General features: G+C 38.1%; 1 protein-coding gene and 1 long non-coding RNA gene across 2 annotated transcripts; one reads left to right on the top strand and one right to left on the bottom strand.

The window, feature by feature from the left end:
* The first annotated feature begins 437 nt into the window (after positions 1 to 437).
* On the top strand, positions 438 to 1,597 carry LOC147498124 (uncharacterized). The gene is made up of 2 exons (XM_086563135.1): positions 438 to 536; positions 746 to 1,597. Exons 1-2 carry the CDS (start codon positions 438 to 440, stop codon positions 1,595 to 1,597), a joined length of 951 nt encoding a protein of 316 aa, XP_086419261.1.
* A 12,630-nt stretch (positions 1,598 to 14,227) lies between these two features.
* Positions 14,228 to 16,540, bottom strand: LOC147498123 (uncharacterized). Its single transcript, XR_015194218.1, has 3 exons — positions 16,329 to 16,540; positions 16,110 to 16,220; positions 14,228 to 14,303 (listed from the first exon to the last, which is right to left on the bottom strand). It is a non-coding gene; the product is annotated as an uncharacterized LOC147498123 (long non-coding RNA).
* Between the last annotated feature and the right edge of the window lie 3,179 nt (positions 16,541 to 19,719).

Here is a 19,719-nt window from a genome sequence, read left to right as displayed (position 1 = left end):
ATGGCAAATCCCAAGCAAAAATAACAGATGTAAAAAGGAAGAAACAACAGAGCTGAATATGAGGCTGAGTCAAAAGAAGAACGAAGTGAGAGGGATAGTAGTGGAGAAGAAGGTAATGGGACAAAGGAATATGGTGAAACCATAAAGATGCAACAAAAATAACACCAGAAGCATCAGATGAAGCAATAGCTCGTAGAAAAAAAGGGAAAGCTGCTGCGATACAAGAGGAACAGAGTCCATAGAGAGAAATGAGTACAATAGGAACAACAAAAGAGGGAAATCGTTTTATTTCCTTGCTCACTGAACCTAACTTTTAATGATTAGTTTAGGCTGCTGGAACATGAGGGGTTTCAAACATTATGAAGCAAAAGAACTTATCAGAAAGTATGAGTTAGGTATTATGGGACTGCTGGAGACAAGAGTGAAAGAAGAAAAAAATGGAGGCGATTATTAATAAGGTATGTTGTGGATGGGAAAGGGAACACAACTATAGGGATGATGAGTTGGGCAGAATATGGGTGGTTTGGAATCCTCAGGTATGTACATTGAAAGTTATCATAAAGGACAGACAGAGTATTACGATGGAGGGAACTTTGAATAATGGTAAGAAGTTTTAATTACAGTTGTATATGCATCGAATGATAGGAATGAGAGAAGATTGTTGTGGAATAATCTAGTCAACCTTTCTGCTACTACATTACCATGGATAGCACTAGGAGACTTTAACTCAGTCCTTAATGCACAGGAAAGAGTTGGGGGTTCTGTCACAAGGGTTGTACACTTCGAAGATCTGTTAGAATGTGTAACAATGGCTGGTTTGGTGGATTTGAGGTTTAAAGGTCATCAGTTCACGTGGAATAATAAACAGAGAGTGAGAATATGGAGGAAACTGGATAGGGTGTTAGTAAATGCAGAATGGATTAGTGAGATTGAAGACACAGAGGCAGAATTTTTAAACCCAGGAGCAACGTCTGATCATACACCAACGGTGGTAAGACCATGCAATCAGAGAAATCAGAAAAAGAAAACCTTTCGCTTTTTCAATTTTTGGGTGGAGGAGGAGGGGTTTAAGGAAACAGTGGCAAAAGCTTGGGCTATGGAGGCAGTAGGGAATCCAATGTACACATTCATGAGGAGGCTGAAACAAGTAAAGGCAGAACTAATAGCATGGAATAAAGAGAGAGTGGGCAAAGTACAAACACGAGCTGATGAGACAAAGAAGGTCATGGATAGGGTTCAAACTGAGTTACAAGTGGATCCTACAAACCAAGAGGTAGGAATGAAAGAAAGAAAAGCCATTGGAGAGTATGTTAGAGCTGCAATCTCTGAAGAATCTATGCTTAAGCAAAAGTCACGAGATCAAGACATAATTCTGGGGGACAATAATACTGAATATTTCTTTAAGTCGATCAAGGCTAGAAGAAACACAAACAGGATTACTTGTTTGAAAGATGGAAATGATAGAGTCATTGAAGACTTGAATGAAATAGGGGAGGAGTGTGTTCAGTATTATAAGAGATTGTTTAGTCCTCAAAACCTGCAAGAGGTAAGCTTTGCTGATTTTGAAAATGCTAGACCAAGAGAGAGACTTACATAGGAGGAGCAAGACCAAATGCAAGGCAGTGTAACAAGAGATGAGATAATTGAGGCATTGGCAGACATAGATAATGACAAAGCACCAGGCATAGATGGGTTTAGTTCTTTGTTCTTCAAGGCATGTTGGAGAATTGTGGGTGATGGCTTCACTAAGGCAATTCAGAATTTCTTCAGGTCTGGCAGAATGCTCTCAGAGGTAAACACAACATGCATCACACTAATAGCTAAAATGCATAGTCCTACTTCCCTAAGTGATTACAAACCTATTGCATGCTGTTCTGTAGTGTATAAGTGTGTCACTAAGATTATCACTAGTAGAATGAAATCTTTTATGCCAAGAGTTATACACCATAACCAGTCTGCTTTCATCTCTGGAAGGAGTATCCAAGATAATATTCTACTTTCTCATGAATTGGTTCATAACTACCATAGAGATACTGGGCCGCCCAGATGCATGGCTAAAATAGATTTGAGGAAAGCATATAACTGTGTAAGATGGGAAGCTATGCTGTTTGCTCTAGAGAGGATTGGGGTACCAGGAAAATTCATTGAGTGGATTAAGGAATGTATGAAGACCGCAAGCTACTCTATTATGCTGAATGGCTCTCCGTATGGGCACTTCAAGAGTACTAGAGGCATTAGACAAGGGGATCCCATGTCACCATATCTGTTTGTGCTTGTCATGGATTTGTTTAATGATATAATGATGCAAAGTGTAGAGGATGGAAGATATAAGCTGTATTTTAAATGTCATGATCCTGTTATTACTCACCTCTCATTTGCAGATGACCTTCTTGCCTTTATGCATGGAGAGAAGGAGACAGCTGTTTGCTTAAGTAAGAATCTGACAAAGTTCAAGCAGTGCTCAGGGTTGGAAGTGAATGTCAATAAAAGCCAAATTTTCTTTGCTGGGTTGGATCAGGTCCAATGTAATGAAATTCAAGATGCATTACAATTCCCAGTAGGTGAATTGCCAGTGAAATACCTAAGACTACCGTTGATCACTACAAGGCTGAGTTCTATAGACTGTCTGCCATTATATGCGAGAGTGGAGAAAAGAATTCAAAGCTAGAAGGGGAAAACTCTATCATATGCAGGAAGACTGCAACTAATCAAAGCAATCCTGAATAATCTGAGTATCTATTGGACTGCTTCTTTTATGCTGCCAATGAAGATACTTGAAGACATAAACAAATTATGTAAGAACTTTCTATGGAAAGGACCTGACCTTCAAACATCACGTGCTTTGATCAGCTGGGATGATATGTGTTACCCGTATACTGAGGGAGGATTGGGGATTCGAGATCTGAAAACGGTGAATAAGGCTGCAACAATCAAACATGTATGGCAGATTGCCAGCGACAAGAAAACTCTGTGGGTTGACTGGGTGAAAAAGAATCTCATAAGAGGCAAGCAGTTCTGGAATATGAACATACCAGCTGATTGCTCGGCTAGTTGGAGGAACATACTCAAGCTTAGAACTAAAGCAACCAACTTCGTCTTGTACCAGATTGGAGATGGTTCGAAAACAAAATTCTGGCATCAGCCATGGCACCCTGCGGGATTGCTAACAGATAAGTTTCCTCAAGCACTTCGCTTCTCTTCAACATGTAACTTAACTGCTACAGTATCATGTTTTATTGAGAATGGAAGGTGGGTAGTTCCACAACATATCAAACATCACATAAGTGAGATTTCTCACCAAATGGAACAGGAAGTGAAGATAGAAAGTGAAGAAGATGAGGTGATTTGGGCTGCATCACAGAATGAGGAATTCAGCTTAAAAGAAACATACGAGAGTATGCGAAGCTTCAGACAACCAAAGGCATGGAATGGGCTGATATGGTTCGCAAATAGGATTCCCCGACATTCGTTTATAGGGTGGATGTTCTTTACTGAGGGACTGAAAATGAGGGACAAACTAAAACAATGGAAAGTGATCAATTCTGATGTTTGCGTGTTATGCTGGCGTGAAGTAGAGACAGCAGCTCATCTATTTTTTTAATGTACGTATTCATTGAATGTGTGGATTGATATAATGGAGATGGTAGGTTATGTAAGGCAGAGAACAATGACTTGGCAGAATGAAGTGTAATGGCTGGTACAAAAGTCGAGTGGGAAAGGAAGTAAAAAAGATGCGCTGAAGCTAACAGCGAACGCATTCTTTTTTTGGATTTGGCGGGAAAGAAATTTTCGAATCTTCAAGCATGAGACGAAATACCTAGAACAGATAGTGAATCAGATCAAGCAAGAAGTAAGAACTAAACTGAGTTCTCTGAGAATGAAGATGCCAATGGGGATGGAAAGGGATGACTTCATGCACAGATGGAATGTATTTGTCGAACCAGTGGAAGCAGTGACTAAGAAGTGCATATGGGAACGAGCTGGATCAGATATTGCGAACTTAAACACCGATGGTACATTACAAGGACAGGAGAGAGGGTGGGCAGCAGTGATTAGAGATGAACAAGGAAAGGTAATGGCGGCAGCACAAGGAAAATCACAGTATGAAGCTATAGCTTTCATCGAACTCGAAGGGGTACAAAAAGGTTTGGAATTGGCGCAAATGAATAATATAAAGAGAATTAGAGCAGAAACAGACTCAACCAATGTGATTAGCTTTCTAAAGCAAAAGAAGAATCAACCATGGAGGGTGAAGAAGATGATAGAAGACATCAATAATAGAACTAGTAATTTTGAGTTTGTTTCAATTGTTCATGTGTTTAGAGAGTGTAATAAGCTTGCTGATAGTTTGGCAGCTAATATTCCATCTGTTTCCTTCATTGAACTCACCCCTAAGTCATTTTCTAAAGATATAAAGAAAATAGTGTATGAAGATGCTAGTGGGAAAGAGTACTTAAGATTGTAATATTTCAAATTTTTTTTATCCTCTATGAGGAAGGGGTAGGGGACCTCTTAATTAAACAACCCCGCTTACCCAAAAAAAAAAAAAAATGCAAAACACCTAATTGATTGATTGATTGTAGAAAACTCATGTTCTTATTATAGATTTTTCAGGAAACAACCAAATTTTGGAACTAATACCTCAAAAGACGTGTCATAGAGCCAAAATGAGACAAAATGATGCTAAAAGGGACCTCCTGGAACAACTGGGAAAGAGTGCCATAAAGTCAAACTGTGAAAAGTCAACGGTCAACGATCAAAGCCATAGTCAACTGTCATAGTGAACTCAAGGGTCCAAAAACTCAAAAAGTCAGGAAACACTCCAAGGCTTCAAGAATCAATGACTAAACGCTTTGTAAGACAAGGACTAATCCTCTAAACCATAAACCCTAGCCAAGGTCATATAAGTTAGATCTAAGATGAACAACTTCCAAACCCCAAAACCCTACTTTCTACACCAACAGAGTGCGAAACACATGATTAAATGCATCTACGTGTGAGTTTGCATTAGAATGAATGCAAAACACTTGATTGATTGAATGAATACAAAACACTTGACTGAATACACTTACGTGTAAGCTTGCATTATAATGAATGCAAAACACTTGACTGATTGAATGAACATACCTACAAGCGAGCTTGCGTTAGAAAGAATGCAAAACACTTGATTGAATGTACCTACACGTGAGCTTGCATTATAATGAATGCAAAACACCTGATTGATTGATTGATTGTAGAAAACTCATGTTCTTATTATGGATTTTTCAGAAAACAGCCCTATTTTGGGACTAATACCTCAAAAGACGTGTTATAGAGCCAAAATGAGACAAAAGGACCCTAAAAGGGACCTCCTGGAACAACTGGGAAAGAGTTCTAAAAAGTCAAACTGTCAAAAGTCAACGGTCAACTTCCAAACACCAAAACCCCACTTTCTACACCAACAGAGTCCGAAAGACATGATTAAATGCATCTATGTGTGAGTTTGCATTAGAATGAATGCAAAACACTTGACTGAATACACTTACGTGTGAGCTTGCATTATAATGAATGCAAAACACCTAATTGATTGATTGATTGTAGAAAACTCATGTTCTTATCGCTTTCTCAGGATACAGCTCTATTCTGGAACTAATACCTCAAAATACGTGTTATAAAGCCAAAATGAGATAAAAAAAGACCCTAAAAGGGACCTCATGGAACAACTGGGAAAAAGTTCCAAAAAGTCAAACAGTCAAAAGTCAACAGTCAACGGTCAAAGCCATAGTCAACTGTCAAAGTGAACTCAAGGGTCCAAAAACTCAAAAACTCAGGAAACACTCTAAGGCTTCAAGAATCAATGACTAAACACTTTGTAAGACAAGGACTAAGCCTCTAAACCCTAAACCCCAGCCTAGATCAAATAAGTTAGATCTAAGATGAACAACTTCCAAATCCCAAAACCCCACTTTCTACACCAACATAATGCGAAACACATGATTAAATGCATCTACGTGTGAGTTTGCATTAAGAAGTTTGTCTAGTTGTTAATGGGGAGTTCTAAGGGGTGATTTTAAACCTTAGGGGTAGTTAGGTCTTTTAACAAAATAAACACAAAAAACATGAAAAAAACGCATGGTTTAGGTTTTTCAAATGCAATAAACCCTAGCACACCAGCTAGAGTTAGTGATGAGGAAGATGACTCTTTTAGTATATCACCATCGAGTGAGGAGAGTGATATGGATTTAGTAAACTCTGCTTTCATCAAGAAGTACGGAGTAGGTTCGTTAGAAAGATTCAGGAAAAGAATAGACTTTTCGCGAGGCTAAAGTCGCTAGAGGGACATAACTCGAGCGAGAAAAACAAGTATTAAAGGATCTTGCCCTTGATGATATACTGTGTAGTCTTGAGCCGCATCTTGATGTGAAGGAAAGTAAACTCATGACTTGGTAGTAGGAAGTACGCCTCGAAAGCACCCAAGAAACGCTGAAGAAACTACAAGAAGGCGTCTGAGATATGGTAAGGAAACAAGAACGCGAGGAGTTGAAGGTATCACCAATGCTGAGAACACCGATATTATAGGATCTGAAACAGAAAGGGAAAAAGAGAGGACTGATAACCATGATATTTCAGAGGTGATTGGAAAGAGTACGGTGGCTGAACAGAGTGGAAATCCGATTAATGTTAATGTTAATGGAACATCAAGAATCAAAAGCTCTTGGGCAGAGGTAATTTGGAAAGGGGCTGCTGGAAAAGATGAAGGAGTTACATTCCACCGACTGTTATCAATGGAAAGAAGATTATCCATGTGCAGAGCTCACAGTTCACTGAGTTCAATAAAAAATTCGAGAATTTGGTGGTTGGGTCGTTTGTGGGAAAACGTTTGAATTACAACTATGTTAAGAAGATAGTAGGGAGAACATGGAGGACAAAGAAGTTTATTATGAAGCCTTATGCAGATACAATGTTCACTTTTCAGTTTGAGAAGGAAGAAGAACACAAGGCAGCGTTGGATATTGGATCCTTCCATATCGCAAGCTGCTACCATGAAACCACTATGGAAGCTCATCACCAAGGAAGACAACCTGTGGGTATAGTGGATACAAAAGAACCTAGTCAGAGGAAGAGATTTTTGGTAGCTAAAAACACCAAATGATTGTTCGTTGAGTTGGAGGAATATACTCAAAGGTAGAAAGGAAGCGGCAGCTATAGTATTCCACCAGATAGGCAATGGTAGAGGAACGAGCTTCTGGAATGAACCATGGCATCCATTTGGGATATTAAGAGAGAAGTTTCCGCGAGGATTTGTTATATGATTCGAAGTTGCAACAAGCGTGCTACAAAGATGTTTAATTTCATAATAGATGGTAAATGGGAGTTCGGGGAGTAATGTAAGGAATCAAATAGGTGAGATTACGGCAAAGAATAGAAAATGAAATGGAGATTATGGGTGACGAGGATAACATCGTATGGTCCGTGATCTACGAAAAGGCGAAAGTATAGCATGAAGGATACTTATGAGAGTCCGAGAGGAGTAAGGCAAGAAGTTCGATGGCATAAGCTGGTTTGGTATGCAAACAAAATCCCCGTGCATTCCTTCATTAATTTGGATGGCTAAGTCGCGGTTTGAAAACTTTGGAAAACTGAAACAACAAAAGGTCGTAGACTCGGATACTTGTATATTCTCACCGAGAGAAACCGAGACGGAGGAGCATCTCATTCATGGTTGCTTTATACCACAGTCCCGTATGGGAAATATCTCTCGCGAGAAAATGGGTTACAAAGCAGGAAGAATAGAACCTACTTGGCAAAAGGAGGTGTCATGGGTTGAAGCGGTGTCGCAGGAAAAGGAATTGAGAATGATGTGATGAGGCTAATGTGGAATGGGTTCAATTACTGGATTTGGAAAGCAAGGAATGATAGGATTTTTGAAAACAAAGCAGTGAATGTTCAGCAGATGTCTCGACTGTTGTTTAGTGATGTGAGAATAATAAAGCAATAAAGCACCAATGTTTAGTGATGAGACAAAAGGACCCTAAAAGGGGCCTCATGGAATAACAGGGAAAAAGTGCCAAAAAGTCAAACTGTCAAAAGTTAACGGTCAACGATCAAAGCCATAGTCAGCGGTCAAAGTGAACTCAAGGGTACAGAAACTAAAAAGCTCAGGAAACTTTCCAAGGCTTCAAGAATCAATGACTAAACCCTTTGTAAAACAAGGACTAAGACTCTAAACCCTAAACTCTAGCCTAGATCATATAAGTAAGATCTAAGATGAACCACTTCCACACCCCAAAACCCCACTATCTACACCAATAGAATGCAAAACACATGATTAAATACATCTACGGTTGAGTTTGCATTAGAATGAATGCAAAACACTTGATTGGTTGAATGAATGCAAAACACTTAACTCAATACACTTATGTACGAGTGTGAGCTTGCATTATAATGAATGCAAAACACCTAATTGATTGATTGATTGATTGTAGAAAACGCATGTTCTTATCGCTTTTTCTGGATACAACACTATTCTGAAAATAATATCTCAAAAGATGTGTTATATAGCCAAAATAAGACAAAAGGACCCTAAAAGGGGCCTCATGGAACAACTAGGAAAAAGTGCAAAAAAGTCAAACTATCAAAAGTCAACGATCAACGATCAAAGCCATAGTCAGCGATCAAAGTGAACTCAAGGGTACAAAAACTAAAAAGCTCAGGAAACTCTCCAAGGCTTCAAGAATCAATGACTAAACCCTTTGTAAGACAAGGACTAAGACTCTAAACCCTAAACTCTATCCTAGATCATATAAGTGACATCTAAGATGAACAACTTCCAAACACCAAAACCCCACTATCTACACCAATAGAATGCAAAACACTTGATTAAATGCATCTACGGTTGAGTTTGCATCAGAATGAATGCAAAACACTTGATTGATTGAATGAATGCAAAACACGTAACTCAATACACTTACATACGAGTGTGAGCTTGCATTATAATGAATGCAAAACACTTGATGGATTGAATGAAAGTACCCACAAGCGAGCTTGCGTTAGATAGAATGCAAAACACTTGATTGAATGTACCTTCGCATGAGCTTGCATTATATTGAATGCAAAACACCTGATTGATTGATTGATTGATTGTAGAAAACTCATGTTCTTATCGTTTTTTCTAGATACAGCACTATTCTGAAACTAATACCACAAAAGACGTGTTATATAGCCAGAATGAGACAAAAGGACCATAAAAGGGGCCTCATTGAACAACTGGGAAAAAGTGCCAAAAAGCCAAACTATCAAAAGTCGACCGTCAACGATCAAAGCCATAGTCAATGGTCAAAGTGAACTCAAGGGTCCAAAAACTAAAAAGCTTAGGATTCCAAGCCTTCAAGAATCAATGACAAAACCCTTTGTAAGACAAGGACTAAGACTCTAAACCCTAAACTCTAGCCTAGATCATATAAGTGAGATCTAAGATAACAACTTCCGAACCCCGTAACCCCACTATATACACCAATAGAATGCAAAACACTTTATAAAATGCATCTACGTGTGAGTTTGCATTATACTGAATGCAAAACACTTGACTGAATACACTTACGTGTGAGCTTGAATTAAAATGAATGCAAAACACTTGATGGATTGAATGAACGTACCTACAAGCGAGCTTGCGTTAGAAAGAATGCAAAACACTTGATTGAATGTACCTTCGCATGAGCTTGCATTATAATGAATGCAAAACACTTGATTGATTGATTGATTGATTGTAGAAAACTCATGTTCTTATCGCTTTTTCTGGATACAGCACTATTCTGGAACTAATACCACATAAGGCGTGCTATATATTCAAAATGAGACAAAAGGACCCTAAAAGGGGCTTTATGGAACAACTGGGAAAAAGTGTAAAAAAGTCAAACTATCAAAAGTCGATAGTCAACGATCAAAGCCATAGTCAACAGTCAAAGTGAACTCAAGGGTCCAAAAACTAAAAAGCTCAGGAAATTCTCCAAGGCTTCAAGAATCAATGACTAAACCCTTTGTAATACAAGGACTAAGATTCTAAACCCTAAACTCTAGCCTAGATCATATAAGTGAGATCTAAGATGAACAACTTCCAAACCCTAAAACCCCACTAGCTACACCAATAGAATGCAAAACACTTGATTAAATGCATCTACGGTTGAGTTTGCATCAGAATGAATGCAAAACACTTGATTGATTGAATGAATGCAAAACCCTTAACTCAATACACTTACGAACGAGTGTGAGCTTGCATTATAAGGAATGCAAAACACTTTATTGATTGAATGAACGTACCTACAAGCGAGCCTACGTTAGAAAGAATGCAAAACACTTGATTGAATGTACCTTCGCATGAGCTTGCATTATAATGAATGCAAAACACCTGATTGATTGATTCTAGAAAACTTATGTTCTTATTGCTTTTTCTGGATAGGAACTATTACCTCAAAATACGTGTTATATAGCCTAAATGAGACAAAAAGGCCCTAAAAGGGGCCTCATGGAACAACTGGGAAAATGTGCCAAAAAATCAAACTATCAAAAGTCGACCGTCAACGATCAAAGCCATAGTCAACGGTCAAAGTGAACTCAAGGGTCCAAAAACTAAAAATCTTAGGAAACTCTCCAAGGCTTCAAGAATCAATGACTAAACCTTTTGAAAGACAAGGACTAAGACTCTAAACACTAAACTCTAGCCTAGATCATATAAGTGAGATCTAAGATGAACAACTTCCAAACCCTACCACTATCTTCACCAATTGAAATCCAAACTCTTTATAAAATGCATATACGTGTGAGTTTTCATTAGAACGAATGCAAAACACTTGACTGAATACACTTACGTGCGAGCTTGCATTATAATGAATGCAAAACACTTGATTGATTGAATGAACATACCGACAAGCGAGCTTGTGTTAGAAAGAATGCAAAACACTTGATTGAATGTACCTTCGCATGAGCTTGCATTATAATGAATGCAAAACACCTGATTGATTGATTGATTGATTGTTGAAAACTCATGTTCTTATCGCTTTTTCTGGATACAGCACTATTCTGGAACAAATACCTCAAAAGACGTGTAATATAGCCAAAATGAGACAAAAGGACCCTAAAAGGGGCCTCATGGAACAACTGGGAAAAAGTGCCAAAAAGTCAAACTGTCAAAAGTCAGCAGTCAACGATCAAAGCCATAGTCAGCGGTCAAAGTGAACTCAAGTGTCCAAAAACAAAAAAGCTCAGGAAACTCTCCAAGGCTTCTAGAATCAATGACTAAACCCTTTGTAAGACAAGGACTAAGACTCTAAACCCTAAACTCTAGCCTAGATCATATAAGTGACATCTAAGATGAACAACTTCCAAACCCCAAAACCCCACTATCTACACCAATAGAATGCAAAATACTTGATTAAATGCATTTACGGTTGAGTTTGCATCAGAATGAATGCAAAACACTTGATTGATTTAATGAATGCAAAACACTTAACTCAATACACTTACATACGAGTGTGAGCTTGCATTATAATGAATGCAAAACACTTGATGGATAGAATGAACGTACCTAAAAGCGAGCTTCCGTTCGAAAGAATGCAAAACACCTGATGGAATGTTCCTATGCGTGAGCTTGCATTATTATTAATGCAAAACACCTGATTGATTGATTGATTGTAGAAAACTCATGTTCTTATCGGTTTCTCAGGATACAATTCTATTCTGGAACTAATACCTCAAAATACGTTTTATAAAGCCAAAATGAGATAAAAAGGACCCTAAAATGGACCTCATGGAACAACTGGGAAAAAGTTCCAAAAAGTCAAACTGTCAAAAGTCAACAGTCAACGAGCAAAGTCATAGTCAACGGTCAAAGTGAACTCAAGGGTCCAAAATCTAAAAAGCTCAGGAAACTCTCCAAGGCTTCAAGAATCAATGACTAAACCTTTTGTAACACAAGGACTAAGATTCTAAACCCTAAACTCTAGCCTTGATCATATAAGTGAGATCTAAGATGAACAACTTCCAAACCCCAAAACTCCACTATCTACACCAATAGAATGCAAAACACTTGATTAAATGCATTTACGATTGAGTTTGCATCAGAATGAATGTAAAACACTTGGTTGATTGAATGAATGCAAAACACTTAACTCAATACACTTACGTACGAGTGTGAGCTTGCATTATAATGAATGCAAAACACTTGATGGATTGAATGAACGTACCTACAAGCGAGCTTGCGTTAGAAAGAATGAAAAACACCTGATGGAATGTTCCTATGCGTGAGCTTGTATTATTATGAATGCAAAACACCTGATTGATTGATTGATTGTAGAAAATTCATGTTCTTATCTCTTTCTCAGGATACAGCTCTCTTCTGGAACTAATACCTCAAAATACGTATTATAAAGCCAAAATGAGATAAAAAGGACCCTAAAAGGGACCTCATGGAGCAACTGGGAAAATGTTCCAAAAAGTCAAACTGTCAAAAGTCAACAGTCAACGATCAAAGCCATAGTCAACGGTCAAAGTGAACTCAAGGGTCCAAAAACTAAAAAGCTTCGGAAACTCTCCAAGGCTTCAAGAATCAATGACTAAACCCTTTGTGAGACAAGGACTAAGACTCTAAACCCTAAACTCTAGCCTAGATCATATAAGTGACATCTAAGATGAACAACTTCCAAACCCCAAAACCCCCCACTATCTACACCAATAAAATGCAAAACACTTGGTTAAATGCATCTACGGTTGAGTTTGCATCAGAATGAATGCAAAACACTTAATTGATTGAATGAATGCAAAACCCTTAGCTCAATACACTTACGTACGAGTGTGAGCTTGCATTATAATGAATGCAAAACACTTTATTGATTAAATGAACACACCTACAAGCGAGCCTACATTAGAAAGAATGCAAAACACTTGATTAAATGTACCTTCGCATGAGCTTGCATTATAATGAATGCAAAACACCGGATTGATTGATTGTACAAAACTCATGTTCTTATCGTTTTTTCTAGATACAGCACTATTCTGGAACTGATACCTCAAAAGACGTGTTATATAGCCAAAATGAGAGAAAATAACCCTAAAAGGGGCCTCATGGAACAACTGGGAAAAAGTGCCAAAAAGTCAAACTATCAAAAGTCGACCGTCAACGATCAAAGCCATAGTCAACGGTCAAAGTGAACTCAAGGGTCCTAAAACTAAAAAGCTCAGGAAACTCTCCAAGCCTCCAAGAATCAATGACTAAACCCTTTATAAGACAAGGAGTAAGACTCTAAACCCTAAACTCTAGCCTATACACAACACCAGATCTGTTGAAAAAAGACATGACAAACTTTTCGTTTTTCCATAAAAATGACACTTTCTTAGTGTCGGGTGGTGACCCATTTTTTTTGCAGTCGTTTTTTTTCTACGACACTTGACATGTGTCGTTTTTTATTTTTACAATTTTTTTTAAAAAAGTTTGAATCAGGGACCAAAGAAAGGTCCCTATCCCAAAATCTATTTCATGGCCCAAAGAAGCCCACCCAGTATAAGCTAATTGGATACATTCTTCTCTAGTAGACCGAAATCCCTTTAGAAGCCCAACCTACTACTACACACAGGATCAAAAAAGATGAACAATCCCCAAAACATAAACAAAATTAATTAATGACGTAATAAAGTAAACTAATAATAAAGAAAAGGGAAAGATGAAAAATTTTCAGCAACATCTTTTAGTGAGATAAGCGAATAAAAGATGCCGATGTTACTGAAACCCCAATCCTTATGACATTATATCGCAGACCCTAACAATCAAGTTGTGGGTTCGACCGAATTGAAAGTGCTTGCAAACTTGTGCGCAATATTTCGACCGACTCCAAGTCTCCCATCTGAACGACTGAAAAATACATTCCACATTGGTTAGCTCCACAAGAATCACATAGATATAAAGGTAAGGGATATATAACTAATGACTCCTCGCCCAGACACCAAACTTTTACAAACAATTGAATGTTATTCACTCTTTGGAAAGCTTAGTCAAACAAGCATGACGGACTCAAACCGAACGGTCAAAGTCCTTAACCTAAGCTGGAACGTGAAGATTTTGCATAATACTTATTACTAATCGAGAAAAAGGAATATAAGTTAAAAGCACTGTTTACCTTAACAACAATAATAAAAAAAGGAAATGGATATGTCAAACTCGAAACCGGGGAACTAGTTAGCAAAAATACAACATGTCTTACTTTGCAAGGCTCGGAAATTTGATGCATTCCCTCAACATGTTCCCACAATTCAATGCAACGTCTTTGTTATCATAGCTGTTAAGAAAATCACAATAATTTGCATAAATGCACCACTAGAAAGCTTTGTCAACAAAACTAAACTAATGCCATCTCTGACTTTGTTTCTAGTAGAACTAAATAACCATTTCAAGAACCTCCTCTCATTTAAAGAACCTTTCTCGTATAATTTTTAGACTATGTTACAAGGACACTGTATTTTAAACTTAATCCGTGTCGGATAGGTATCCAAGTGTCACCACGGACACATATCGAAAACATATTGTATTTGATATACCTCAATATTTGATATTTCGCCGTGTTAGACACTCCGTATCAGATACGGACTTACCTATCCATGTCAATTTAACATAGTTTTTAGGTAAGTAACTCTATTTAAGGCCATAAAAGACGTTACCCAAACTTATAAATGCCCTGCATTAGTTGTTTTTTTTTATAAGTAAAATTTATTGATTACGATGTAAAAAAAGTACAAGTGTGAGAGAGAAACTCACTTACATAGTTATATGAGTCGACTAAAAAAGAGATCCAACACTCGGCTCTGTTTCTCTCCTTGTCTCAAACAAACTTTTTATTATTTCTACCCAACCATTGAAAATGGAGAATCTGAGGTTGAAACCATTAAAGATGATCAATTTAAGCTTCAGAATACCATATTATATTGAATGGAGTCAGAGTATTCTAGTGTGTGGTTCGGAACCTTTGCTTGGTTCATGGAATGTGAAGAAAGGTTTGGCTTTAACTCCTTCTTTCCAAGGGGAGGAACTCATCTGGTCTGGAAAAATTTCAGTCCCTACTGGTTTTCATGCCCAATATGGTTATTGTTTGGTCGATAAAGATAAAAATGTTATGAGATCTGAGGCTGGTAACAAACGCAAAATATTATTGCCGGATACAATTCAGGACAGACAAGTGGTGGAGCTCCGCGACCTCTGGCAGGTGTTTATTTTGTTTCATTTATGTATAAAGATCATTTATTTTGTCTTCCTTATGTATATCATATATTACATCATTTAAAGTTTTGGAGAATCATATATTTATGACACTTTGATGTTTCAGAGAGTGAGTGTATGCTAATACAAATTTTCACACTCTTAGGAAGCAACCACTTATCGCTAATGTTTTCTAAACATTTAGCCAGTTACTCAAGGGGAATAACAATGAACCAAGATGTGGTTAACAGTGTCCTGTGTGTTACCCAACGTGGTTCTTCAGTGCGTCATTTTACTACTTTGTCAGTGCCTTTGCTTTTAAAAGATCGAAATGGGAAATCAGTACCCTCACTCAACATTCTGTGACCCCCTTTGCTTAAAAAAGAGACATTTTGTGCGCCGATGAATCTACACGTTGATGGTATGCTCACATGCACTCACACACCTATAACATGGTTGTTTGATTCACATGTGGGTATGTGACAACTTTCTTTATTTGTATAAATATTGCAATTTGATGAAAGAAAAAAGATTCACCTGAGATTTCACTCCATTATGTGAGTCCAGGTTTTTTAGAATACAAAAAAAATAAAATACAGACCTCTCCAAACTCCAATATCACAAGGCAAAACGTTTTTTAGAATACAAAAAAAATAAAATAGTAAGCCTTTAGACCACTCAAGTGACTTCATGCTTAGAAATACAGAATAGAATTAATCTAAGAAATTCATTCCTGTTTTTTGCTTTTCCATTATTGCTAAACTGACTGAGAACTCGTTTTTCTTTTCAGTCTATTAAGTCTTGTTTGTGGACTAAACAAAACACAATATGAAAGATTAACAAACTCGGATTTTTTATCACTTGGTATGAACTATCAAATTTCCAGGTTTACCTGGTCAACAAGCATCCCAAGGCCCATGCTATCCATAAAATCTCTGACCCCAGTCCCACCATTTGACTGACTTGCTGATCTAAATTCTTCCCTTGCCTTTTTAGGATTTATCTGTGAGAGAAAGATTCCAATAAAATGCCATAGCAAATATGTGTTTAATAGGCAGTATACACATACATAATGTTGTAGATACCCGTACATATAACTCTACCTACACACCTCAAGGGCAAACAACGGAGAATCTGGACCTTCAACTGATACTAGCATCCCTCCAGTCAAATTCTAGCAAAAATGACACCACATTCATCATTACAAATCTAGCATAGGCAACTGTTGAAATGATAAACATGAATAATAATAATAATAATAATCATCTAGCATAGTCTTCTTCATTCCTTTATTTCCCCCAGCAGTAGCCGAACAATCACAGCCTTTTTCATTAATGGTGGCCTTTAGTGGGCGATTTTTTCATTAAGGGTATATTTGTCTTTTAGCAAAAAAAGATATGGAAAAAGAAAAAACAAGAGAGAATGAGAGCGGGATTCCTAGACCTAATAGGAATTCAAACAATGACGAGGAATCAGAGAAACTGGAAACTGAGTTCGAGAGAACTTATGGTAAAGGATCACTTGAAAAAATGCTACAGCGAAGAATAATGAAGATACATGATGATCTTTTAAACCAGAGAGAGGATGAGGATGAAGTAACAAATGAGGAGGAATTCTTAAAAGCAAGAGAAGACCCAAAAGTTCGCAGACGGGATGAATACCGGCGAGACTATGGATTTACAGAGAAAGGCGGCTAGAGGTTGAATGGAGATGTGGAATCGAGTCATACAATAGTCGACTGGGAACCATGTGAACCGAGGGTACAAATGAACTGGGAAAGTCTCGATAGATAGTCGAAGCATCAAGAACCCACAAAGAGTTCATGGGCAGATGTTTTGGGCAAGAAGACGATGGGGAAAGATGGGGGTAGAGAATGGGAAGCAAGTGATTCATATCAAAAGACGGTTCACCGAAAGTACAACAAGAAATTCGAGAACGATAGTGGGATCTTTTGTTGGTAAAAAACTTAACTTTAATTATGTGAAGGAGATTGTTACCGTAACATGGGGCTTGAAAAGGGTTTTCAATGAAGCCATATGGGGATGCAATGTTTACATTCAAGTTTGATCGGGAGGAAGAAGATAGAAGGGAAGTGTTAGATATCGGATCATTCCACATTGCAAGCCAAACCGTTTTGTGGTAAGGCCATGGAAAGTGTTCGTGGTGAAACGAGAGAACTTAAAACAATACCAATATGGGTTATTGTCAAGGGTTTACCAATGGAGATGTGGAATAAGCAAGGGTTCAGTCAAGTTGCAAGTGCTGTGGGCATACCAATGTTTACAGACAAGTTAACAGAGAACATGACGAGAACAAGTTATGCGCGCATTTGTGTAGAGGTGGACACCAAGTGTGCATACCCAGAGAGCATTCCTGTAGTGTTGGATCAACGAAGGGCTTATAAAGTCTCTTTTGAATACAACTGGAAGCCACCTAGATGTTCAGTTTGCGAAGTGTTTGGCCATTTGGAGCATAATTGCCTGAGGAGAGTTAGCAATAAAAATACCGATGCGGTATGGCTAAAGAAGGATAATAAAGAAGAGGAAGAGGGAGAGAATACAAGCACAGTATGTAAGGAAAAAGGTGAAATTGAGAAAGGGAAAGCTCATGAGGTACAAGAAGTACACACAGTGGAAGAAGTGGAGAATACCGATATCCAAGAAAGACAGATAGTTGAAGAGGAAGGGAAATGGGAGACCCCAAAAAGGAAGCATACAATCAGAGCAAGGAATGATAGTGAAAATGAAAAGACAAGAGTATCAGATAAGAATGAAAAGAGTAATGAGCAGAATAGCGGAAGAGTCCAGGGGAAATTGAAACAGAGTGGGCAGATAACAATCAGCAGGCCTAGAACTCATACAGTACAAAACATTTCACGGGGAGGTAATCAACACAAAGGAAGTAGCAGTAGTGCTAAGAGGAAAGAGGGTGCCAATAATGGCTCTCTAAAACAAACTCACCTCTTTAAATGATGAATGTGGCGTCTTTGGAATATCGCGAGGGTTCAAAGAACTTTAAGCATAATGAGGTGAAGGAATTAGTTAGGAAGGATAATATTAATATTATGGCATTGGTGGAAACAAAAGTGAAGCAAGGAAACATGGATGCGGTGATTACCAAATGCTTTCCAGGTTGGGCAGCAGAACATAACTATGAGTTTAGTGACAAAGGGAGAATTTGGGTGGTATGGGATACACAAGTATGCATAGTGTCTAATGTAATCAAGAGTTTGCAAAGTGTCTCGATGGAAGTGACACTACAGAATGGGAAGAATTTTATGCTCTCAGTTATCTATGCGAGCACAGACCTTTATATAAGGCAGCGACTATGGGATGAGCTGAGTAATTTTTCATTCACCTTTCAAAAACCTTGGATGGTAATTGGAGACTTTAACTCAGTTCTACATTCACATGAGAGGGTAGGGGGGCTACCAACGAGACACCACCATTTTGCAGACTTTTTGCAATGTGTAACCGCTGGGATCGAGAGATATAAAGTTTAAGGGGAATACGCTAACATGGAGTAACAAGAGGATTGATAGAGCATGGAGGAAACTAGATAGGGTTATGGTGAACGCAGAGTGGTATGATGAGTTTGAAGACTACGAGGTCGAAGTTTGAAACCGGGGAAGTTTGAGATCATTGTCATGGTAGTATACTTCTGCCACAGAGGAAAGAAAAAGAAAAGAACGTCGTGTTCTTTAAAAGAAGAAACTTATAAGGAGGTGATCGGGGAAGGCTTGGGGAACTGAATTTAAAGGAAACCCTATGTACATCCTAATGAGAAAATTGAAACAAGTGAAGGGTGATTTGATTGTATGGAATAGGCAGAGAATAGGGAATGTGGTTACAAGGGCTGAAATAACCAAGAAGGAGCTCTTAGATGTACAAACAAAGCTACTGACGATAGACCCACTAAATGTTTAGCTCATCAAAGAGGAGAAATCAGCCATTCACATGCATGTTAAGGCGGCCATTCTTGAGGAAGAGTTCCATAGGTAAATCTAGAGATCATCCATTGTCTCGGGGATAGCAACACCGGCTTATTTTTCAAAACAGTTCAAGCAAGAAGAAACACAAATAAGATTACCTGCCTCTTGAATGAACAAGGGAATTTGATAGATGATGTAAATCAGATTGGAGAAGAATGTGCTAGATATTATGAGAAAGTTTACAAAACGAGAGAACTTGCCGGAAGTGAATTTTGATGTCTTTAAAATATCTGACCAAAGTGCGGGATCACTGAAGAGATGCGAGGAACAATTAAGGAAAACCGTGAACGAGATGAGATCATAGAAGCTTTATCAAGGATTGACAATGACAAAGCACCGGGTAATGATGGGTTCTCGCCATCATTCTTCAAATCGGCATGGAATATAGTAGGAAATGATGTGGTGAGAGCGGTCGCAGAGTTTTTCAGGTCGGGGAAAATGTTAGGAGAAGTGAACTCAACATGCATAACTCTAATTCCAAAGGTACAAATCCCGGAGACTCGGGGGATTA

Source organism: Coptis chinensis, chromosome 5 (genome assembly GCF_015680905.1).
Source record: "Coptis chinensis isolate HL-2020 chromosome 5, ASM1568090v1, whole genome shotgun sequence".
In the NCBI taxonomy this organism is placed as follows: Eukaryota; Viridiplantae; Streptophyta; class Magnoliopsida; order Ranunculales; family Ranunculaceae; genus Coptis; species Coptis chinensis.
The sequence above is the reverse complement of the archived record's forward strand: the minus strand, read 5'-3'. Positions and strand labels throughout refer to the sequence as shown.